The 25103-nt window shown below is 42.1% G+C and overlaps 1 protein-coding gene across 6 annotated transcripts in view; it reads left to right on the top strand.

Moving 5' to 3' along the window:
* The window catches only part of ST6GAL2 (ST6 beta-galactoside alpha-2,6-sialyltransferase 2), a 175588-nt gene that overhangs the window by 120312 nt on the left and 30173 nt on the right, over nucleotides 1–25103 (top strand). The window contains exon 1 of one of the 6 annotated variants that reach the window (XM_088160104.1): nucleotides 4885–4955. The exons of 2 other annotated variants lie outside the window; for them this stretch is intronic. Coding sequence is in view for 3 of the 4 variants with exons in the window: in XM_088160102.1 (XP_088016228.1) it covers nucleotides 8790–8852 (63 nt within the window). In the remaining variant the exon portion in view is untranslated. Of the gene's footprint in view, nucleotides 1–4884; nucleotides 4956–5383; nucleotides 5785–8644; nucleotides 8853–25103 lie in introns of those variants that run through there. 3 more of the 6 variants (XM_088160101.1, XM_088160102.1, XM_088160100.1) reach the window with 3 other exon arrangements.

The raw sequence follows: 25103 nt of genomic DNA, 5'->3' as shown, positions 1-25103 counted from the left end.
CAGGATTTGTGATCTTGTTAACGTGATGAACTGAGATTTATGACATTTGTGATTTTAACTGCATGACTCTGCCTATAATGCTTGTGCAGTGCCATGAAAGCACTGGTTGGAGGATGCCTGCTGAGGTGAGTGGGACAGAGCACCAGAGGCAACAGCAGAGAGCTCCCAGCCCTGCTCACTTTGAAGTCCCGACTCTGTTCCTCACTTGTTTTACAAATGCAGCTGAAGTCCACCCTTTTCACACCTTGGGGATGAGTTCTGCCATAATGTGACAACTAGCAAAAGAAAAACCCAAGCTGAAGGTAGCTCTGGTACCTTTTTCTTTTCATTTCAGTTCTTTACTGTTTCTTACGGAACTGAATTCTTGATGAGAAGTCAGAGAGGTGACTTGCACGTACAAGGGAGTAAATGGACAGGTGATGCTGTTAAATGGACCCTGATGTTGTTAGAAGTTCATGATATAAGCTTGGAAGTCCATGTTTCCTTCCTAAGGCAAATATGAGGGAGAGGAAAGCAAAGAATAGGCTCTGACTCTGCTTATTGGCTTCCACATCTGAGGCAGTATTGAAGGATAAAAATTATTAATACAGGTCAGGTCAGCAGTAAGTTAGCACTTTCCTTCAAGACCAGGGAAAATTAGAAAGAAATTGTGTCCATTATATCTTTGAGTCCCCGGGCTGCTTCAGAGACAGTGTAGCTCTCACTTGGTGGCCGGATTCTGGATTTGTAATCCACAGAATATCTGTTTCCTACTGCACCTTGCCCAGACACAACGAACATTAGCCAGCAACTGTGCTGACTCCTCAGGCACATGTGCAACAGGATACACACAGAACATGATCTATGCCATGCTGGCAAATACTCTTTCTTCCCTCCTTTTTTCCTCTGCCAGTTCCGTGCAAGCAAAAAGAGTCCTTGGAAAAACTTCGTGCAGACACACAGCAAGGATGTAACTTTGTGCAGACACTCATCAGTAAGGATGTATGAAACAAGCCTTGTGAGTGCAGCCAAATGTACACTTCTGAAACTAAACCACCTCGCCACTGAGTCAGAGAGAATTTTGTCACGATGTTTCTGAAGGGCAGAGAAACAGCTTGCTTGGGAGAGGAGGCAATTCTGCCAATCATCTGCCATGAGATGATATGAGAAAAAGAAACCAGGCCACTCTCTCTCCTAAGGGAGAGCTGTTAATTGAGGTCTGTAGGTTCCAATCCTACATCCACAAAGGCAACTGAACAACTTCAACGCTGAAATGCATCTGATGTGTGCAGAAGCCAATTACAGTATCTTCAGCCTATTAAAAATCTGCTTGATGACTAGAAACAAAAATCATGGCATGTGATAACTGCAGGTCCCTCCGGGTGCAGCAGGATGTGAATGCCAGGCCAAAAGAGCCTTACCCAGAGGAAGTTCCTTCCTTCCCACCCCAAGGAGGGAAAGCACACTTCCCCAAGCTGTTCGAGGGTTTGCATAAAGACAGTGGGATGCCACCTAACAAGTCCACTTTGGAAGTAATAACAGAAAAATACCTCAGGAAACCATAAGAAGTGGGAGATGCACAATCTATGGACACCCAGAGCCTACTCATTCATGTAATAGCAGTTATTTGTTCAAAACCAAAATAGTTCTGAAATGAAAATTGCAATTACTCGGGTGAAACTCAGTTTTGGTAGTGTCAATAGAAAAATTCCCTTTTCCATCAGTGCAGTCATATTAGCCAATAATACATTCTGAAAAGGTTAAATAAGCTTGTGCCTGGGCTTTAAGGATCTTTGTGTACTGTACCTGCCAGTTTAAATGATGACTACAAAGATCTGTTATAAAACTTTTTCCAGGAGAGGCAAAAGCTTTCTCTGTGCCACTGTTTTTAATATACTGTGACTCTTGCTCATAGTAAATTAGGTTATTTATCCCCTTTATTTATATGCACTGCTCTAACACAGTAACAAACCAAAGTGATAGATGCATCTATACCAGTCGTCAAACTCAATAACAAAGCAACAGCAACTGTGTGTAACTTTACCCTATTGCTATCAATTTATATACAAGACAAATTCTTCAAGCTACAAACATGTGAAAGTAAATTCTTTACCGTTCTGGACTTGCCAGCTATTACTTTGTCCTCTGATCTAAAATCCTTCCCCAGGCAGCTCCCACATCATGGAGACCTGATGTTGATCTCACAGACCTTATCCCAGTTCACCCTTCTGGCTTCCAGGGAAGCTGTTTTTTATTAATCTGCTGAAATTGGAGGCAGAGTCAGGCCAATGATCGGAATACACAGGATGCAGAGTTCTTCCATTTTGGAGTTCAGAGTCTAAGCCAAAAGCAGAATGTCAAAGGCTGAAGCAAACCTTATTGGATTGCAGAATAACTCCTCCTGCCTTCTGCAGATAAATTTTACATTTAGATGCATAGGGGAGACTCCCACTGCAGTCAATAAAAATTATGCTCATCCAGCGTTATTTGTCACAATTCAACTGCCCATTCTAGAAGTGCTTTGCTGAAAAAAGGGGAATCTTCAGGCAATGAGCATTCCTGATACTGTATTTAAACTATCTCAGATTCCCACATAGAATCTCTTCATTTTACCAGCTTCCCTGAAATACTCACCTAATTTATACTATTCATTTACATTCTATTCCAAATTGAAGTACTATTTCACTAGCATATTAAAATGAGCATACTAAAGAATGGTGCATTTTAAAATAGTAACAGATGGATATGTCTGTAGAGTTCTACAGATTTAGATTCTTACTTTAATTATATAATTTTAAAAAATTGAGTAAGCAGTATCCACCTTTCACTTTGTTTCTTAAAACGCATGCTTATAGTTTATTCTATGAGCCAGCATGCAATATAATATCATTTTGTAGACAGATGCAGCAAGTCTGGGGGAAAAAAAATTCTGGGAAAATATCCATCCCTTAAATGCTAACTTTATAAACTTAGATTTTTTAATTAATGCCATACAGGACTATTCCTCAAGCTGCACTGTTCCCCCCCAAAAAACAGTGTGTGGATATATGTACATCACGGTGCCCTTAAATAGAATTTTTGTTGTCTTTATGTATGTAAGACAATCTCTCCTATCACACTGATAAATAAGGGTTTTTATATTTTCGAAGAAAATAGGTCTAGGTTTGAAATTTATTTTCAAAATGTCCTAAATTGGGGAAAAATATTTTTCTTTTTATTCATTAATTGCTTTGCAGTTAATGAAATTCCTCAAAATGGAATAAGTAAGTGCATGAACTTATGTAGAATTTAGAAACATTTTGGTTTTGGCATTGTGGTATAATTTCAAACAATCATAGTTTGTAACCTGTTAACCTATTCTTGATTGTGCTTTGTCTTTCACATCCTTGTGATGCTACCTCTTAATTTATGAAATGGCACCTTTTTTCCTTTAGTTCTAATGGCTTTTATTTCGACACTTGTTTCGCAGCTTAGAAGGCGTGCCTTTTGCAGGCTGCTCCGATCAGCTTACACCTTACAAATATGGGCACAAAGAAGCTTCAGTCTCAGATGCATTTACACAGATGCTTATCTTGGAGCATAGACTCAGCACAAAAAAAAAGGTTATCTATCCTAATTATTTCTAAGTGACGACTTACTTAGACTATTTGCAAAGTAAACTACTATTAAATTTGAGCCAAAAGTAAAATATGCTTTTAAAAATGCTTTTTTAGCTTTTCAGCAAGCTGAGAAAGCACAGCAACGACTGCACGGAGAACATTTCCCCTTTCCTGTGCCGCTGGACACTGGAAGTCCCCCCGGAGCCATCAGCGCCGTGTGGGTCCGGCGGCGGGAGGGCGCATTTAAGGCACTCCGGTAGCATCTCTTTGATCTCTCCTTTCCTTTGTGATCGCTGATCCAACAGCCCTGTATCGCATTGGTTTTCTACCCGCTTTATTAGCGAGTTAATGTGTTTCTTCTCAGGAGACCTTTAAGCTTAAAATATTTCTTTAATTAACGGAGCCTAATCTTAAAGAGCCAAAGCCGGCTGCGGCGCTTCCACACCGCGTGAGTGCGGGAGTCCCACCGCCGGCTCACGGGGGAGGCCTGAGGAAAGGACCATGCCTTCAACTTGCCGGACCGGTCACGGACAGAGCCCGCGTCCCCGGCCGGCCCCGGGGTGCCGCTCCCGGAACGCTCCGGCGCCCTGCGCGCCCGGCAGGCAGGGGCACGGAGACAAGGCGAGAAGGCTGCCGGCCCCCGTCCGCGCCCCTCCCACCCTTCCCTGCCGCTTTGAACTTCTCCAGCACAGACCCCCGAAGGTGCTGCGCGGCCCCGGAACGCCATGCCACGCCGGGGGAAGGCGCAGCACCAGCGCCCCATCCCCGAGCATCTCCCGTCCCAGGGGAAAGATGCCCCACTGCCGACCGCACTCCCCCCACGCGGGGAAGATGCAGCGCTGTCCGCGGCCCCCTGCCCGTGCGGAGGAAAGCGCGGCACTCCCCCCTCCCGCCGCAGCCCTTTCCGAACAATGAGCCGGGACAGCGCGGCACGGCCCCGGGGCAGCCCCGGCATGTCCGCCCGGCCCCCTCCACCCGCCCGCCAGCGCAGCCTCCCGCCCCGCCGCCGTAGCGCCCGGCTCCGCCCGCGAGGTACCGGGGGCGGGGGCACCCCCATCCCGGGAGGGGCCGGCGGCGGCGCGGGGGGCGCTCGGCCGCGTGCGGGGGGCGGCCCCGGCTGGCAGGCGGCTCCCGGGGGCGGTGCCGTGCCGAGCCGTGCCGAGCCGTGCCGTGCCGCCGCGATCCGGCCGAGCCGAGCGGAGCCGCGGTGCCGCCCGCCCCCGGCCGCTGCCCGCGCCCTGCGCTTTGTGCGTGCGGCGGCCAGCAGCATGCGGGGGGAGCGGCTCCGCGTGGGACGCGGCGAGGCGGAGCGCCCGCGCCGCCCCGGCCGCTGCACCTCGGGGGGCAGGGCCCCCGGAGAGCCCTGAGCGCCCGGCGGTACGTAGGGGCGACCCCGGGCGGGGACCACTTCTCTGTCTTGTTGGGGGTTTTTTTAATTTTTTTTTTTTTTTTTTTTTTTTTTTTTTACCCTCTGTGGGGTGGGTGGTGATGGTGAAGGGGAGGATTTCTACTGTGCAGCGTTTGCTGGAAGGAAAGCCCTGTAGGTGAAGCCATATGGGTTCTCAGTGGCATGGCTTAGTGGCTTCTTGGCTTAACAGTTTTCGGGCGGGGAGTGTGCAGGGTGTGTTCTAGGAGGGCTCGGCTGCTCAAGAGAGCTTGAATAGATACGTTTAGAGAAGCAGCGCTTTCCAGGAATTTAAATGAGACCCTTTTTTGTGGCTGCTTTTCAAGGCTGTTCTGTTAGTTCTATATTTGCTTTTGCAGATTGCTCTTATCAATAGTTAGGCAGCTGTGGTAGCATATAAAAATCGATGTTCTCAAAGGAAAAGAGAAAGTCTCGGCGATTTCACCTCTGCTAAGCGGTGTGGATCGCTTCTGTGGTCTCTTTTTATAATTTATTGGGAATGTTATAGTCTCTAATGCTCAACTACCATTTATTTTGTTATGGCAATGTTTCTTTTGGTACTAGAAAAAATTTGGTTGGGTTACTCATTCAAGTAATTTAATTGATAACTTGGAGGAACGTTTAGACATCTCATTTCAGATGTGCAGGGAAATGCTAAGAGAAAGGCAGGAGGCAGCGGCAAACCTCAAGCTTTAGGTTTTTGCACATTTTTAAATTTGATTTTCCTTTTTCAGTCTTGCAAACTTTCTGAACTTTAACCCTTTTGCAATGAAACTTTCCAGGCGTGGTGTCTGCATCCAGGTAATTTTAATACATATGTATGTAAATATATATATTATTTCGTTGGTTTTTTGGAAAACTTAGGTGAAAATAATTCAGCTGGTTTGGATAGTGTGGGGCTGTTGGATATGGGGAAAGAATTACCACATTTTTCCATTTAAAGATGGAGCTCTTGCAGGTTTTTGTTGGTTTTTTTAAGGGGGTTTTATTATTTATGTAATTCTGAAGCATGGTTTAGAAGTATTATTCTTTCATGGGCAGTTTCTGGTTAAAATACTGTTTGAATGGAAATCCTGCCATGGATACCTAGTAATTTTGTGTGTATCTTGCTAAGACCAACTGCTGCACTATTGGGAAAATACGTGCTATATTTGCTGAATGAGAGGCTGTGATAAAGGGTCTGGAGGTGAGGTCCTATCTGTGTACTCAGACCCAAGGACACTCAACACTGATTTCTGCAGCTGACAACTTTGTGGACACCTCTGCTGTAGGAGGCAGCCTCCTCTTGCTATTTGCTGTGGAAGTGCTGGATTTTAAACCTTGTAAGTGAAGACTTCAAACTATTTGTAGGCAGAAGTCTGTGATTGAGTTTAGGATGTGTGAAACTCCTAGTGTAGTACTCAATGCTACACTTCATCTGGGCAGAGGACAGGATTTCCCAGCATTGTCCACACTGCACATTCAGAGTTGGAGGATGTATACAAAATGTCAGAGATTTGTTGCAAGGTTACAGAGTTCTACATCTATGGTTTGTTATGTGTGTTTTACCAAGGTCATGAAAACAAAGACCAAACAATAGGGAAAGTGTTGCAAAAACTTTTTAAAGGGAGCTTTTTTTCATTTTCAAGAGATGCTGGAGTTGCATATGTAAACGTCATAGTCGAAAGACGTCACGGATGAAGTTGTATGTTCACCTGGTCTCTTGTTCTTTGGAATCTGCAAAATGATCGTTATATGCCCTCTTAGGTTAAATGTAGACTTATGCATAAGTAAAATATGGCGATTTTGTTTCCTGATTTAAAATCAAAGAAGCAAAATTTAAAAATAACTGTAATACTACAGAATTTGTTTGGGCTTTTTTAAATTGCAGATTATTTAAATAAGGTAGAACAGCATCCTGGTGGTAGCATCCTAACAATTATTTTGTGAATTGATGCCGTCTGTGCTGCTTATTGCATAAACTATTGGGGCATGCTGACTTTTACATGAGTTATTGGAATGCTGCTGGCCCATCAGAAATAGTATGCAAATCGCTCTGCAGTAATTTTCAGACTGTGATTTGGAAACTTCTTTGTACTTGCTAGGGAATTGGCTAGCAGTCTGCAGAGAAGTACTTGGGCATATGGTATAGGCTCATTTTCCATGTATTTAACTACTAATGGCATTAAAATAAGCCAAAATACATTAAATACCTCTCTAATATTAATTACCTTGTTAAGAATTTGCTGAAAATACTATTAAAATCACAGATGTGTGCAAAGGCTGTGTGATCAGTGTGAAGGCAAATCCAGGGAATAGGGTCAGTGGGAAATCTGTTGATCTGCAAAGCTTTGCTAAGATGCTGTTGTCGTTACAAAAAAAATCTGGTTGCTCCTGTGACATTGTAATTTTGGAACAAAGACGTAGGGACTCGCTTCAAGGAATGGAAAATCTGACTTTACTGCTACTTTTGTAGCGAAGGGATAATTTTTGTTGAGTAAGGCTGTTGGCTTCCTCAGCCTAAAGGTTTACAACCCTTAAATAGCTCTTCCTGACACTGAGCAGTATCCCTTTCATGTGTTGGAAGTGTGTTAGAAAGGCTGGCTGGCAACGCTGGTACTGATGAATGAAAAAGAGAGAAATTTACAACATCAGATACTTTCTTTAAATTATTTCCCTTGTTGTTAGTTATTACCAAGCATTAGACTGCCACACTTGAATATAATTAATGTGGTAAATGGCTTATTAGGCGCCATCTGAACTTTTGCCTTGTTTAATTATAGAAGCTTAGTGCAGTGGTCTGTGTACAATATTCACCCCAAATAATTGCTTTCAGACTTTTATCTGACTATGGTTATTTTTGGAGCAGCTGCATACATGGCTTTTCCCTGAACTTTGCACTTCTTAGGCTCTCTGCAGTCCTGACACTACATTTTCAATTTGCATAACTAAAAGCAGTTGTGTTTTGATTTTGCTAGTAGTAATTCAGAGCAATTGCTCTGCATGCCATTCATATGTTAATGTGTTTTGAGCTTCCTTAAAATTCCCTAATTCATATTTAGGTATCAATCAATCCATGACAAAAATAGGAAAGTTATATTAATTTTTTTTTAAATTTTCAAATGGTTACTGAATTTCAGAGTATTTCTTCCAGGGACATTGTATGTATTGAAAATTATGTTAAAAGTGTGAAAGGAGTGGCACGGGATGAAATCAGTGCCACAAAGGATTTGCAATAAAGGGTTCAGATTCAGCAAACCCTTCTTCATGTGCTTAATTACATATATTAATTTCACAATACATGCCATTTTCCTCTAGTAGAACTCATGGTGACATATTTAGAATGCAAGATTACATGAAAAGCTGAGTACAGCTACCACCATATTACACCTGTAAAAACCCCTGATACTTGTTACTGGGTTTGTGAACATTTTGTATTTTAAATCCAGTTTTTTCTAAGGTGCAGCAATAGAAAACTGATTTTCTTGATCTGTAACACTTCAAAAAAAATAATCTTGTAAAGAAATTCAGATTTCTTTTTATCTGGTCTGAAAATTTTATGTAGACTAGAATCAGTGCTTCAACAGTTACCCTTAAGGGCAAAGCATGCCAAAATAATTCTGTTTGCTGTATGCATTTTTCAGAGATTGTCTCTTTCCAGAAGGGTAAACACTTGAAGAGTTAAATATCAGGAAGCTGCTCCCAGTGTTCCTGATGAGGGTCCTTGACCTTGGGAGCTTGCATGGGATGCTCTGGCAGACCTCCTTGGTCCACAGACCTTCAAAGCCCTCTTTGACACCAGGCACTTTGGGGAGGCCAGTCCTTGCATGCTGCTGAAGATGGCCAGAGGCTTGGAGGAGCTGGCAGGTGGAACAGAGCTCAGCTGTGAGGTGTGGTGGCCTGGATTGCTGTTAGCTTTCATTGGAGATGCTGCCATGCTGCTGGTTGTGTGTGTGTGTGTTAGCACATTGTGCTTTCTGGAAGGTGTGCTTAAGAAATCTAAATGCAAATTAAAAGTAAATGTTATTCATTGCATAGCTCTGTGGTTGTCATCAGAGGTGCAGGTTTTGTACAGCTCACTGTTTACTGTATTAAATTGTACAAATGCTATCCCAGAGTAGGGCGTTACATAGCTGGGGTTGTGAAATGACTGTGAGTGCTCTGAGGTATGAACACAAAATCTTTGTAACAACCGATGGCTGTTAACTTTGGAAAGGAAAGTTTCTTCTTCATGTGTGATGTGTTTGGCTGGAAGATATGTGGCCGACCAGATACAGTGGGCTTAGCAAGATGGGGAGATTTGTTCTGTCACTTTCTGAATCTATTATGTCATTGATGGAGCCAGAGGTCTGGAGGGTGTCAAATTTGATGAGGTCTCTTTATAGGATCCTCAGTCTAAAGTAACTGTGCTAAGTTCTGCATTTAATTTTGGTGGTGGAATTATCTTTCAGTCCATCACTTGAAGGACCACTTTCGGTCTAGTCAATGTCATGTCAGTTTCTCAGCAAAGTCTCTGATCCTGTTTCTGTGAAATACCAAGTCACATCTGCCCGTGATGTTCAGAGTAAATACCTTCTGCGTATAAAAATGTAGTGATGTACTCTACAATCGTAGTCCAAAATGCCCTCAAACTTTGCATAATTGAGTAGTGAAGAATTTGCCATTCTCTTATGAGGCTGATGCCTAGATGAGAAAATGCTAGTTAAGAGTGCTGTTTCAACACAGTCTGAAAAATGCAGATATTTTATAATTCAGTATACAAAGCAGGAGGTATTTGGCTCTGGACTGACAATGCAATATCGGGCCATTCACCCTAACGTCAGGGAAGGGAGGTCAGTAACAAATGAAAGCTGTTACCATCTGATGGCTGTTCAGTCACCTGTGAAATGTGGTTTCTAATAGACAGGTTTCCACATCATAGCAGCAGCAACCGCAATTAGATGAGCAGAACCAGCCCCCTTGTCAGAAGCCTCGTACATCATGCCTCAACTTAGCCTCAAACCGATCCTGCCAGTTAAGTGTTTCCAAACACGGCCCAGGGACCCGTGATTGCTCTGCTGGAGGAGAAAGAGTGTGTTTATTGTCGAAGCTGTTGGCCTTTCTCTCCTAGAAAGGCTTAAAAAGTAGAGCCTACAGCAGCATCCATGAGGTCCCGGCTCCATGTGAATAAGTTGCTTGCAAAATTTTCAAAGGCTGCACTGGGTTTAGGATTTCATCCTGTCTAAGCATTATAGGGGGCAGCCTGTATCTCCCAGTGAAGCTAACTAATCATGTCCAGACGTGGTAGTAGTTAACTGACAAATTGGCTGAGAAGTCAGTGATTAATTTTAACAAATGAGTTTGCTTTGAATGCAAGCTCGTACATGACAATTATAACAGTATACTTATGATAAAATTAGAGATTTTTATTCTTTAAGCTTCAAATCTGCTTGTGCATGATTATTTTTTCCAGTGTCTTAAAACATCTGCCTTTTGTGGAGAGTATCATCGGGACAAATACACATAGAAAAGAAATGCTCTTTTTTTCCCAAAATACCCTAAATACTAATGAAACATTCAAAGTGATTGCAAAATTCCTTTTTAGTGCTAAGGAGTATTTTATATATTGTATCATACATACTGTAAGGCCTCTGGTGTCTTCAGTGAACCACAGGTCTAATATCCAGTCCCATAAAACTAGTGAAAGGTTTTGTACTGCCTTTAAGTGGACTCAGGGTCTATACCTCAGTGAATCCTAGTTTGTGTTCTAGCTGCAGGCTCATTTTAACAGATGACTCTGAACTTGGGTGGTAGGAAACAAAGCTTCTAGCAAACCTACCTGATTGGATTATATTTTGATGTACTGAGGAAGCTGCTTTTAAAATCAAGCCTGCTTCGGCTAAATATATTGTGAGATGTTAGGGAGAAAGCATTAAGAATAAGAAGAGTGTAGGATTTTTTTGAGTAAAGCAGTGTACACTGTGTTACCTTTTTGTTTTCCCCCTAAAGATTGTGGTGCTAGCACAGAAATTGCATTATAGCTGCATAGACAAGAAGCCTTCTTTCTTGAGAACACAAATGAAGTCTGTAAGAAAATCAAGCAGTGACTTGTTCTTAGACATTTAACTTGGATACAGTCTTGCAGATGGATGGAAGTTTGTGATCAAACCACCTTGACTCCACAGGCAGATCTTTATTAGCGCAGCTGAAGGGCACAGAGTATCAAGGGCGGCTTTGCACCCGTAAGTTTGCTCGACTGTAGCAGTGTGGTGTTGACATTTTCTTTATAACATGCCACCTAATTTTTGGAATCTTATCATTCACCCATAAACCATATGTTCTGATATAAAGCATAGTTAAAAGGCCTATTTAGTGGAAGGAGAAGTTTTACTAAGTATAAAAACGATTGCTTTGACAAAATAGAGAAGAATGTGGCATTGACAAAGAGAACTCATTTTTCTTTCTTTTATTTTTTTTTAAACATGCGTAACTCTCAAGCACCCTTGGATTTAAAAGGCATTTAGAGAAAGACCTTTAGAAAAATGGAAGTCTCTTTAAACATTGTTTCTTTCATTGTCTTGACAAACCTTGAAAAGTAGTTTCTGTGCTTGCACATTTCAGAAACAGTTCTTAGAGGTTTTATTATGTGCTGAAACATATGTTTATAAAAAAGACTATAACCTGGTGGAAAAAGTGTCTTATAATAATAAACCTGTCGATGGGCCATATGCTGCCATCAGTATGTTGGAAAAAAAATAAATTCTTCTACAAGTGCTAAGTAAGTTTACAGCCTGAGTGTTAAGTTAGGGTCAGACTGTGACTCGCCCTTTGTGGATTGAGAGGGGGAGGAAAGTGCCTGCGGATCCTCCTCATGCTCTTTTCATTAGCTCCCAGGGCGGCAGGCGGGCTGGAGCTGGGAAGAACCTTTCCCAAAGGGCAGGGGAGGCTGGAGCTCTGGGAGAGACTGCCAGAAGTTCTCTTCCTGTAGCTTTTCCTTGGTGCTCCGCAGGTTTGTGCCAGCCCGGCACAGGGCTGTGCATTTGTACATAATTTATAAAACTTAACTGAGCATTGTGTGGTCTCTCCTGAGAAGAGAACACCTCTGAGTTAGATTGTCTGCATTTTAAAGGTGACAGAACAGATATTTGAGGTTGGTGCAAATAAAAGAGCTGTGATAAAATCTCCAATTGGATAAGAAATGTGGAAAAAATCTTCTGTTCTTACTGTCTGTTAGGTAGATAATTTTTATTTTATTGTTTTTTTTGGTGATTATAGTACCAGCTTTGGTTCTTTATGTAGGGGTCCTGGTCATTGCAAAGTCTTTTGTTTTTGAAGAGCAAAAGTAAGATGCAGAAAGTCAAAGGATACTCATTCTTAATAGGTGCTTTCTGTGTGGGATCAATGTTTGGTAAATGTCGACACTTTCGAGCCTATTTTACTTTGGATTCACTTGCATAGCTCCTGTGAATGGGAGTCATGCATGTGCGCATCTCAAAAAGAATAGGTCTCTGTAAAGCTGTTCCCATGTAGTTTCCATACTTCACCGGGAAGTGTTTTAATAGCCTTATGTTTCTCACCTGCTTGTTTTCCTGGCAAGGTAGCAGGTGATAGTCATTGTCAAAGGAAATATCAAAGACTAAAGAGAATTGTTTAAAGTGGTTGACCATGCTGAAATCTGTGTCAAGTGATACATGTGGTTGCCATAGTATTTGTTATCAAAATCAAGATTGTGAAGAGAACAGTCCCCATGAGGAGTGAATTCCTTAACCGAAGTCTCTCCAGGGTTCATCTGACAAATTAAGTTTTCTCAGGGGAGCAAATTTGCTTCTTGAGTTCTGAAATTTTCCCCCTGCATGTTCCTATCCAGGAGCCTAATGCCCTATGTTGTGTCTATGTGTACAAGGCTCCTAGTCTAGAAGAGAGCCTTGGAGACCAAGAGAGTGGAGCAGAGAGGGGGAATCTGCTGCAGTGGAAGCACCCAGACCCCAGCACAGATTCTGCAATCAGCTTGGACATGGAAAATAGATTGGATCAGTAATCCGTGGAGGAAAGGGTTGGGAACTATGTGGATGTTCACTGAGAAAATTGATGATGGCTAAGTATGGATTGAAGGAGTAGGAGGGGGACATCACTAAGTCAGGTGAGGAAACCACCTGTGTCTGAAGTTTGCTCACCTTTCCAAGAGAGGCACTTTGGTACAGGAAAGGATGGGAAGCACCCAGGGACTATTTCTCTCCAGCTTGGTAGAATGTCTCCCCATGGAATCTGTAAAGTCCAGCCAAGTTCTTACACCCAGTTGGACCTGGGGAAAGGGTCCTGGGCTTCTGGGCTGTCTGCTGAGCACAGCTGATGAGGTGATGGAGAAGACTGCAGTGGGCCAGGCTGGCTTGCCTGTGGCATGCACGAGCCAACATGTGGTGTTAACAACTGCAGCACTCAGAATTTGCACAAACCCACATTTAGTAATAAAAGAGCCTGCAACTAGTCAAAGGCGCCAGTAGTAGCCAAGCAAATTTGGAATGTCTAAGCCAACCATTTTTAAGTTATGGTGAGCCAAAAAAAATTAGGGAACGGTCCAAGAAATGGAGAACACCTCACTTTTCAGGAACTCTCATATCTTCAAGATGCCTTGGCCGATCTACCTCAAACTTTCCAGAGGAGCTTTCCTTGGCATGAGACCACGACTCTGAAATTTCATGTGACTGGGCTTTACTTTGTTGAAGTTATGAAGGTTAAAACCAGAGTTTGTTAAAGCAAGCTAATCTCTCCATTAGAAATATTTGTGCATAATTAATATACATACCATTGTCATTGTTCACTGCTTGTTCAGACGGATTGTGTTTTTGCTGTTTATTTCAGATTTCCTTTTTTTAAGGATAAATTCAGAGCAGTGTGGGTTGGAGCCAAAGTGTGCATAGCTGACTATAGGCACATGTGGTAAGGCAGAAGCATTAGCCCTGTAACTGCTGGAGAAGGATTTGCACTTGGAGTCCTATTGCCACTGAGAGCTTTTTGGAGTGTCTGGTTTAAGAGATTCTGGTTTGAGAGATCACTATTTAGTATAGCTTTTCCCTCTCTGCTTGGTAGAAGAGAGAATCTCTGTTGGCCTAGTTATACTCTCAGCTCCAGGCAAAAAATGATTCTGATTGATGGTAAGCTTGGCATTTAGGGTTTCCCTAGTGGCAACTCCTGCTGTGGAAAGCTGTGAGAGTGGCAGTGGCCTAAGATGGGGATCAGTATTCTCCATGTGTGCTTTTGAGCTGCTCTTCATTGTGTCTAAAAATCTATAGGCTGAAATGTCTAGCTTTCAAAATTGCAACATTTCAGATAGGCATTAGAAAACAGAGAGAAAATGTGTGGGCCTGGAAGTACCCTTTTAGTTTTCAAGTTAGAGTCAACTTAGCAGAGACTGCTGTACAGGGGTGAGACTTGGTTGTGCACCAGCCCTTTCCTCTGCTCTGACTGCTGTTTTCTGAAAGATGTGAAGACCACAGCATGCTATTGCAGATACTTGCTATTGTTGGATGGAGCCAAATGAGCAAAGGTCTCTAAATATGCTGTATTTCAAGACATGGAGTTAGTTTGACTGAGCCACTGTACAGACAGAGCAAGCAGGGCTGGAACAGATGTCAGGCTGGAATGAGCCCTCACCCTGAGGCATGGTCTGAGAGTGTTTGAAGTCGCTGCTTGTCTGTACTTTTCTTTCTGGGGCTTAAGTTATAAAGCCCCAGGAGAGACTTGGCAGAAGTCAGGAGGTGCTGCTCCTGAAGAGACGGGGCACTGTGCATCTCTGTTTGGTAGGGCTGCCTTTCAGGCAGGATCCCTCAGCACCTGCCGAACTGTGCAGTGGATGAAGCCTGGAGGTGCTCTGTGTGTCTGTGCCAGCCTTTGTCCTGTTTGCCGTCTGCACTGCTACTTGCTAGCAGCTGTAGCAGAGAGGCATTCCTTCTTCTTGCCTAACACACCCCACACCAAAAATACAATTGTTACAGTAGTTTACTATAGGTTAATTCCTGTAAGAAGGGTATCTGCATTAACTACCAATCAGTAGGTTTTCTATTTGCTCAGGCCTTTTATTATTTGAAGCACTGAAAATACCAAGACTCAGCTAAAAATCAATGTGCCTCTATATAGGCAGCCACTGAGAAGGGTGCAGGGTGCAGGAAATGTGATGACAGCTACCTAAACCAGTGATCAGATACACCACAGCAATCTGCAAAAGCTTCAAGCAGGAGAGAAACCCTACGGAAAACTCCTAGACCACAGAATTTAGATAATTAAGACTTGCAGTCTCTGAAATATATATTGCTCTTGCAAGGTCATAATGAGATAAATAGGAACACTAGCACTAGGTAGAGTGCAATGTATATGTGGAACTTTGCTTCTGTCCTGTGTGACATAAGGCTCTTTATTTTTGTGAAACAGTAACTAGTTGCAGTTGAAAGTGCCATGAGAATTCTTCAGGTGATGGTAGCCCCAAAACCAGCGCCATCAAAGCAGAAATGCAAAGCAAAATATGTCGGTGTGAGAATGCGTCTTTTGATTCCTGAATTAGCTCTGATATATATTGCTGCATGGCATTGGAGTGCCTGCGTAGTGACTCTCTGCATGATCTCTTCAGTAAGCAGGGCCTTGAAGGAGGAGGTCAACTCAAAGAGTTTTTATCTTCTTGGTGTTTCTAGAAATAGTATGTCTGCACTCTTCAGGCTGCAGAGCTGCAAAGCTTTGAGTTACTACTGGTGCTGCTCCATCTCGTGCTCCCAGATGAAAGTTTCCAAGGAGTGTCATAAACCCATTGCACAAGCTGAGAGAAGGAATAGAAAACTGCAAAGCCTGTAATACTGCAATATTATAGTATTGTCTACTGCTGCAATAACCCTGCTGTGTTTGGAAGGTCTCAGGCATACCAGCACCATGGTTAATCAGTCAAGCAGCCAATAGCAATTCATAGCCTTGACTGCTGAGAAATTCAGCATGGCTAAGATAGACATCTGATCCAGCTCAGGAAACTAAAGGCATCTTCCCACAGCAGTTTGCTTTTTGACTGAGATGCTTTAACCCTGCTTCTGAATTTTCTCTTATTTTCTAAAGACTAGTTTCTAAAGTATGATGCTTTAATTAAAATATCCCCTTAAATTTCTGATATTAGTTTCTTATTTACTGGCTTTTAACATTTTAAGTAAATGAGGCAGGAATGCTAACAGCCAGACAATAATACAACAGTGCAAGGGGAGAAAGGTGTTAGACAGACACTAGTGGGGTTTTGTGATTCAAAGCTATTATTATGAGTGCTGAATCTACCCATCTATAGAGTGTGAAGTCTTCCTTACTTTACCACTGAATTAAAGTCAGCCTCTTTATAGGTGATATTTCCCCTCAATCGTTTGGAATTTGTTATAAGGCAGAAGTGTGGTCAGTAACAGCAGAGCAACAAGAGAATTCCTCATTACCCTGCTGCCCAAGTTTCTCAGGAAGTAACATTCGATGCCACATCAGTTACACTATGCTTTAGGGATATAAACTGGAATTGAATTTTTCATTCAGAGTTCCTAAACAAAAAGGTTTATGTTTTTGTTCTTTGAAATGCAACATCTTTTTAAGCAAAAGATTCCCCTCATTTATTTTCTACCAATCTGAAGTGAGGTTACAAAATAAGACAGTTGCAAGTCCCATGTATGCAAAGTACTTCGGGAAAATGTCAAGTGACTTGGAAACAGACATGCTAAATAAAAGTGTCATCAAGAGAAGGAGAAATTGGGTCAAGACTTCTGGCAGTGCGACTGGTTCATAGGTCTTGGAGTTCAGAATAGAGGTACTGCTTCTGAATTTTGGAAATCGGGGGTGATTATAGTGATATAGTGCTGTAGAGGAGACACAACACTGTAACCTGTAGTCATCAGTCACTGGCTGAAATGCTGGGGAAATAGTAGCAGTAAAGTACATAGAGTATAATAAAACATTTATTATATTAACAATATTATTTTTCCAAGAAAGACAGTGCTTTTAGAGATCTAATATTGTATACTAAAAGTCTGTTTTTTCCCTGATTCTCTGATGCCCAAGCCAAGTGAATTGATTTTAAACTGAAGTATGCCTGTTTTGTACAACAGTGTGCTTGGCAGAAAAGTGATGTATTAGAATTCACATAAACTTGGATTCTTCAGCTCCTGGATGGGAGACTGTATATGTTACCCACTGATGGAAACATGGGCTCCTCTACAGTGTGCCCTTGGGCATGTTCTGTTTAAGTGTCTTGAAAAATACGTGATTATTCCTCATGTGCTCGTCCACGCTCAGTTTGTTTATGGAGACTCTGACATTTACAGTATCTGCAGTCTGGAATACTGCTTTTGCCATAGCTTTTAACGATTATCTCGTTTTACTAAAAAACCCCTAGGAGATCTAGGCAAGGCAATTGCATAGAAGACTTAGCAAATACAAATTGTTAACTGCATGTGGTGATACAGTTAGAAAACACTTTAAAGAAATCAAACTTGCCATTAGCCTGATCTGAACCATACAAATTCTTCTCCTTTTATTTCTCTTCCCTCATGGTATAAAAGTCTGCTCATTCTTTCATCAGAAATGATTCAGACCTGAGGGACACTTGTAATTTGGAAGTAATTAGTAAATAAGTCAGATAAATACTATCCATTGAGATTTGTGAAAGCACTTTGGATAGAATTCTTAAAGAGCTGTATCAAATCTGAACAATTAAAGTTTAAAAAAATTATCTCTAGTTAGTATGATAAGTCCATTTCATCATAAATTAATTCACTGTTAATAGTTTCTGCTGCTTTTGGAGAATCTGAAGAGGTTTAAGAATCTGAAAAAGTAGTTAAAATAGAAGAAAATCTATAATAGCACAGCTATCTTTAGACTAAATTTTGACAGTATCCAGATTCTGACTTGCAGTGAGATCTTGCTTGTGTGCAAATGCCATAAGTGAGGTTCTGGGTCCAGAGCTGAGCCTCAGATCTGTGGGTGTGAGTACTCACTCCTCCTCATCTAACTTCAAACAATATTTCTCTTGGTTCTTGTAGAGCATAACATATTGTCTGCCTTCTTGATTAAGAAAAGCTCAGTGGTGCTCTTTTTCTTATGCTGAAGTCAAAAAACCCAGATTATGTGGCTGTTACTGTTCACTTTGGGCTCTTTAAGTGGAAAAGCAGAATTTGAGGTACAAGATATGTTCGAATAAATATCATTTGTAAGTAGACTGGCCAGCAGCTGCTCATAAATTCATCTTAAAATCTTTATATACCTCTACCTAAAAGTCACTTCAGAATTTTAAGGCAGTACAAAATTCTGCTGTAGCTTTGCATCAATGCACTGGTGGGGTAATGGGAGCACACAGAGTTCTGCCATTACTCCCTGGGAATAACCTGATGTCTCATGACCCTCCAGGGTCTGTTAGATCTAATATCAGGCTTCACATTTGGAGGGTTCATATAATAAAAGTCACTACAGTTACTGGAAGTACTATGAAATGATACAGTGCATTAAAATGAATTAAAACATGTATACTGTCCCCATATAGACTTCCTTCTGCTTTATTGGAATGGTAAATTTGATTTAACCAATTCACCAAACCAGGTTTGGTGTTTGATAAGTTTACTATTTGTGGCAGGTGTCCTACCTGATTGCCAGCACCTTGCTGTACTGCCTCATGCCCAAATACTGATTTTTAGAACTTAGAATTCCAAGAATTTTCCTCTTTTCCTAGAGCAGAGCAAGCACAGCAGACTGTTTTGCCTAGATACTGAAAATTTTGAAAGAGTTTGGAGCAGACCAAATGCAGCTGAACACCAGAACAAGAACTGCTTGACATCATTTATGATTGCTACTAATACATCTATTTGCATTTTTATACTTGTCTTTAGTATGAACTTCAATGCATTTTTCTCCAACATTGAAAAAGATCTAACAACCCAGCCTGATGAAAGTAGGAAAATTTTGCTTTGCTTGCAGTCATCCTGTGTAGTATAGTCTATATCTGCTATAGAAGTTTTAACTGTTGGTAAAACATCTCTACTAACACACTGACTAGAAGTATAGATGTAAATCAGGACATAAAAGCAAAAATCATGAAAATTTTAGAAAGATTAAGCATTAGTTTTTAGATCAGACATTTAACATTTTTCCCCATTTATTTACTGTCTGAAAGGGATTGAAGGAAGACTAAAACCTATCAGCAGAATATGTTTGACAGGACTGGGTATTGCTGAGGAATCCATCTATGTTAAAACAAAGATTTCTTTTTCAGATCAGTCTCTTTTCATGTTGGTGGAGAAAACCTTCTTCTGATTGATTTAGGGCAGTGAATTGGCTTTATTTTATTACTTATCTCGTACCTTTAGCATTTAAAAGCTGCAGGCAAGGGTTGGGTTTGTGTTATCCTAGGCAAGGGTCAAAATTACCTAAATGCTTCATCTCAACCCTTGCAAACGTTTTTCCTAATTCTCCTAGTGGTTGGTTTAAGTGTTGCCAGTAGGTTTCCTAAATGGCAAATGGTGCCATGGTGAGGGAAAACTCCTGTTTCCTGGGAAGGGCATGAGCCAGAAGAGAAGCAAGCACTGTCTCAGAAGAGGCTCCCTGGCAAAGCAAGCAGGGGGGTTTGCTAGGGCAGGGTGGGCACACCCCATCTACTCCTGGCCACAGGTGTGAGGGGCTCTGTTCCAGGAGAGGAGAGAGTTTCAGATGTTTCTGAAGTCTTGCTGGGGGCATGGCTAGGCTCTGTGGGCAAGAGGATGTGCTTCATTGGCACCTTCTCAGCAGATGTATCTTCATCTTCTAAACAGTGTGCAAAAGACAGGCAGGGGTTTGCGTGTCTTGGCTGCTTAAAGGAAGTCTTAGAAGGAGGGCTTTTTAATGAAATTAGTGGTATTTCAAAGGCCTTTCTATTGGCTGAAAACCAAGAAAGGCATAGCCAGCATTTGAAATACTAAGAAATATTTTAATGGAAATTTTGATTATCCCACCTGTCAAACAATTGAAAGAAAGGAATATATTACATATGTACTGCTTAGCTTCAGGTTTTAAAGTCAGTATTTTAATTGAGACTTTACTCTAAAGGCACCAAAAAAAACTCTACCAAGTATCTTGGAAAGTAAAGTATTTACTCTTTCACAAATTCATCTGTAGTAGCCTGTAGATCTCAAAATACAAGGTTTCAGGGTTTGTTGTCTCTTATGATACTGAAAATTACCATCAAGTGGTAATTCCACAGCTATATCCAGTGAGGATGGTCTCAATCTTATGCCATCCTTCTAACTTTTATAACAATATAAATAATTTTGGGAGCTAGCCAGCTCTGTCCTGCATCTCACTAAACCTCAGTTTCTCATTGTTTTAATGGTGACAGATCTTTCAGAGAACCTAATGTTTTTTGTGGTACCTTCTATCTTGTAAAAGTCAGTTGTATATCAAGTGCTGGGGGAGAAGACTTCTTGGTTGCTGCACATGGCATCAGTGATTGACAAAGGGGGAAGGGATGAAGCACCCAGCCAACAACCTTGGCTTGTCGCTTTTGCTCATGCTGGTTTCATGTTGGTAATTGTTGGAGATCCTGTTTCTCTGTAAAATTTCCAGACAGACAGGATTCAGGTTCCAGTGGTTCACGTCAGGTTAGAAACATCTGTATCCCGCATAGAAGAGATTTCTGTTGATCTAGTCATAGTTTAAACTAATTTTGCCCACGGCCATGCATAAAACAGTGCCAGAATGGAGGGGGAGAGGAAGAGGGGGGGAAAAAAATGCTAACACCACTTCATTTTGTTTTAGGAAGCCAACCAAAATATCCCAGCTAGTGTAGGTTGGCTTATTATCACCATAGTCATGTTAAGTATTAAAATATACAAAAAAGAGGGGAAAGCTGTTTCGGTCCAGGAAATTTCATTTTTAGATTGTAATGTAACAAAGGGCTAAACTGACTTCATCCTTCAGTTTGGCAAGCCTTCTTCCAGGGTGAAATTTTTAATTCAAGCTTTTAGACTAAGGCAAATAAGCACATAGAAGGCATGTTGTTTGTATGTATATATATGAATATACAGAAATGAGATGTTAACAATGATAATTTTCTAAGTATCCTCCTACAATTACTTTGCTAACATAAACAAAGGGGAACTGGCACTGAGATAGAGCTGAAAAATAGGGAACAATTTGTTTAACATTGTTCTATATTAAAGTTTTTAAACAACAGCTGAATTGCTTGCTTTCTGGAACAAATGTAAAAAGACAAACTTCAGTCTAATAAAGAATTTAGTAATTAAAAGGAAAGCAAAACAGTGCCTACAGTGTTAGAAACATACAGTAAGAACATACTTGGCAGATGCAAAATATACTGCTACATAGAGATGTGGATAATCAGTATATCTCAGAAATATTGCTTTAGAGTGGGAAATCAAAATTCTTCAGTCGCTTCTGCCTGGAAGAGTTAGTGATTTTGGTCAAGTTTTTTGTGATGGGATTGAAACAGGTCTTTTGTAACTGTACTCTCTGTTCATGTGTGTGTTAGTATAAATGTTTCCTTCTTTAAGGAAGCAATTCAGATTGCCCTTTTTCAGGGCAATTACTGCTGTGTTAAGTTCAAGTAATATAGCATCTAAAAACATTTATGGAGCAAAGAAAAGAAGCCTTTTATTCTAACCTTGCCAAGAGCAGAAATAAAATGAGCTGTTGTGCTGGAAGTGTAGAACTGCATGAGGATTTGTAACGTCCTATTTCTCGTGGTTTAGTCTTGTGTGCAGCCTGAGATTTGTGTGATTTAATGAGACTGTGATTCGTTTATCCTGTCAAGCTTTAAATAAAAACCCTCAAAGCACTTCCTTCCTTTTTTGAATTATGTGTTTTTGCAAGTATGGTATCAAAAGCTGTCCCTTAAAAAGAGGGAGGGGAACCCAATAGAGTTATGTATGTTGGCTGGATTTTTTTTTCTTCTGTTTTATTAGACACTGAGTAGTATTACCCATTTCTCTGTGCCTCTCTGCCTTGTTTTGTTGCATTAAGAGGTTCCTGCCGTCCTGTTCAGTTACACATGAAAACAGAGCATAAGCACAGCCTGCTCCTGAACTCTGCTTTTGCAGGGAGGAATGGGATTAAAACCTTTTTCTGTGAGTGGGGAATAAGTCCCACAGAAAGCCAGGCTGTGCCGAAGATGGGCATAAACTCCTGCTTGTATTGTGTATCCTCAGGCACCATCCATGCCTGTATTTTGGAGCATCCCTGCATGGGGTGTGAAGTAACATTCACAGGGGAAAATATGTGCAACTCTTTTGGGTGCTGATCCATTGCAAAGCTCAGCCTGAAAGTGCAAGGGCTGTGCTCCACCTGCAAGGACCAGGATCAGTGCTCCAGGGTCCCCTGTCCCTGTCACAGGGGTGGCAGGAAGCAGCACGTTGACCTGGGGGAAAGACACAGCCTGGGTCCTCCACTCGCCCAGGCTTTCCATCTGCTGAAGGAACATGGCAGCATCTTTCCCCTCTTGGGAGGAGTAGGGTAGGATGCTCAAGTCCAGAGCCTTCCCTCAGCAGTAGCAAGGCTCTCATGGAGCTTCTCCAAAGGGAAGGATGTGATCATTGTGGTGGGAGGAAGTTTTCGCTTCCAGTTCTCATCCCTGTGGTGCTGAGGTGTCTCTGCCTCTCTGGCAGGTGTTGTTTTGCTCCTCCATTAGCACTATGGGTGTAGTTTATTTTCAGTCTCTCTGCCTTCCTGCCCTCTGTGCTGCCCTGCAGCCAGGCTTCCTTCTCTCCTGGCCCAGTGCCACAGCCTCCCCCAGCCTCTGCTTCTTCCTGCCTGTGTTGGTGTGCAACTCATTTCCTCCTCATTGACCTCATTGCAGCAATAAAACTAAATACCTTAATAAAGTTTTTATGTGTGAGTGGAGGATGCGCAAGTAAGTGATGGCCATCAGTCTGGTCACCTTGTTTCCACACTTTCATCTCCCAGACAGCTTGGTGTTTCAATCTGTACACAGCATTCAACTTCCTAGGACCTTCATGGTGATCAGATCCCCTGGGAATAACTGCAGTTCCTCTGCAGTTTGTGAGATGGAGGAGAGCTGCACAAAGGTAGCACAGAAAAACCACATGCAGCTCTGTGGTTTGATCTGCAGAGGAGTTACTGAGGTGTAAGAGTGGAGCCTGCTGAGATGGTGTTTGTGCAAACCTAGATCCCTCTATGACTACACAGTGGCATCCTGAATTTCACTTTGGAAAAGTGACTTGTGCTGTCTTTGGATATTTGCAGTGGTTTTATATTGATGTAGATACAAGTGGATTTCTTTCCCCTGCTGTTTGGATCAAAAGACAGTGCTGTGGTAGCTGAAATATGACCAAAACCCATCCAAAACATCCAGCTGGTAGATCTGCAAGGGCAATAAAGATACTTCATCTGCTTCTTTAGTGTGTGAGGGCATGCTAGGGACTGTGGCCAAAGTGGTGGTTTCTGCACCCATGTCCTATGGTGGAACCAAGCTCCTCTGGCATTCGCAGCAACTTGAAGCAGCCTTGAACCTTTGCATTATGCTGTGAACAGGGCCAGGACACAGCAAAGGTGTAGCAAGAGCAAATGGCAAAAAAAAAAAGGGTCAGAAGTAGATAAGGCTGAGTGCAAGTAGTACGTGGCTCTGTGAGGCACTCCTTGAGAGGCTGGGGGGTGATTTGAGTTATGTTGTGAAAACTGCTTGTCTTCACACAACTGTGTGCCATTTCTGCCCCTTTGTAGTTTTGATTGAAGAGCCTGGAAGTGATTTACACTGAAGTTGTACTGAATTTCACATGAGTGCTATGTAGTACATTTCTATAGAAACCCTCAGTTAGAATAACAAGACTGTGGTCAGCTCATAACCAGTCTGGAAAAGCCAGAGAGGTTCAATTGTCTTCCCTGACCTGAAATTTGTGAGGAAATCCTGGCTGGAGTGATGAATCTCAGGGCATGTCAGAGTGAGAGCTGCTCTCAGGGCTCCTGAGAAAAGCTGCTGCAGGTTGGGTAGGTGGAGATTGACCTGCAAGGTGCAGTCAGTCACTGGGAAGCCAGGCTCTCCCTGACCACTGTTGCTGTGTTAAACATTTCCACTGGCGGTGGGAAAGTCTGCATGTGAAGGATCAGAGCTGGCTATTTTTGCTTCCCTCCTGTCAGCCCACACTCGGACAACCTGTATGTGGTCTGTGGGAAAGTGATAGCTGGCTTCAATGCCAGGAAGCTTGAACTTGATGATGGAACATGGAGACTAGAGATCAGATGCATAGAAGATAACTTTGACCTTCCACTAAGCCCCGGAGATTGATGCATCTAAGCCTCTGTGCTCCTACGTAATAATCTAGGACGCGTTCCTTGGCAGAAACCCCACTGAGCATTTCTCCAGCTGCTGCATTGCCAGCTTGAGTGAGTTTTACTGCAAGTTTCACTATATTTGGCAATTTACTTACAGCCTAAGCTCCTGGAAATGGGTCATTAGTAAAAATAAATAAATTTTTTAATAGTTGCTTCACTCCCACCCCCTTTAACTTGAAATCCTAGGTTTTATCAGAGGACCTCAGAACAGGCACGCTGCCTGCCTGCATCCTCAGAAGCAAGAACCTGAGGTTTCTCTTTCCAAATGCTCTGACTTGGGACACTTGGCTCACATTTAGTAGGTGATTCAGGTTAGCAATACCATTATTTGAATACCTCCCAAGGAATTTTCTCTAAGTAAACAATTAAATATAGGTTTAAAAGGCAATATTGAAAAAAAAAATCCTACTTCAGATTTCTTTGGGTGTTTTTTCTTTATTTCAGAAGACAGTTTCTTAGGTTGCCACAAAAAATACTGAATGCAGCTTGACTCCTCTGAAGGGAAGAGCCAGATTTATTGGGACTAACAAGGAAGTTGTCCAAAAGAGATTCATTAATTAGGAGGCCTAATCAGAGCCAATAAGACAAATGTGCTGGCCATCCACAGACTAATATACATCTTCTGGCAGTCACCATTCCCCACAGGCTTGCCTATCTGTTGCTGCCTACTGTATGGCTTCCACCACAGAAATGATGTGATAACACTAAAACCAATTTGGCACTTCCACATGAGAGGACGAGTCTATTCCCCACCCTGGAAATGCAGCCTCCAGCTGTCCTGCCCTATGCCAGAGGTTTCTTAATACTCTGGAATTAGCTGACTAAGAGAT

This window comes from Sturnus vulgaris, chromosome 2 (genome assembly GCF_052056855.1).
Source record: "Sturnus vulgaris isolate bStuVul1 chromosome 2, bStuVul1.hap1, whole genome shotgun sequence".
NCBI lineage: Eukaryota > Metazoa > Chordata > Aves > Passeriformes > Sturnidae > Sturnus > Sturnus vulgaris.
Note: the sequence above shows the minus strand (reverse complement) of the source record. Positions and strands in the feature narration are given on the sequence as shown.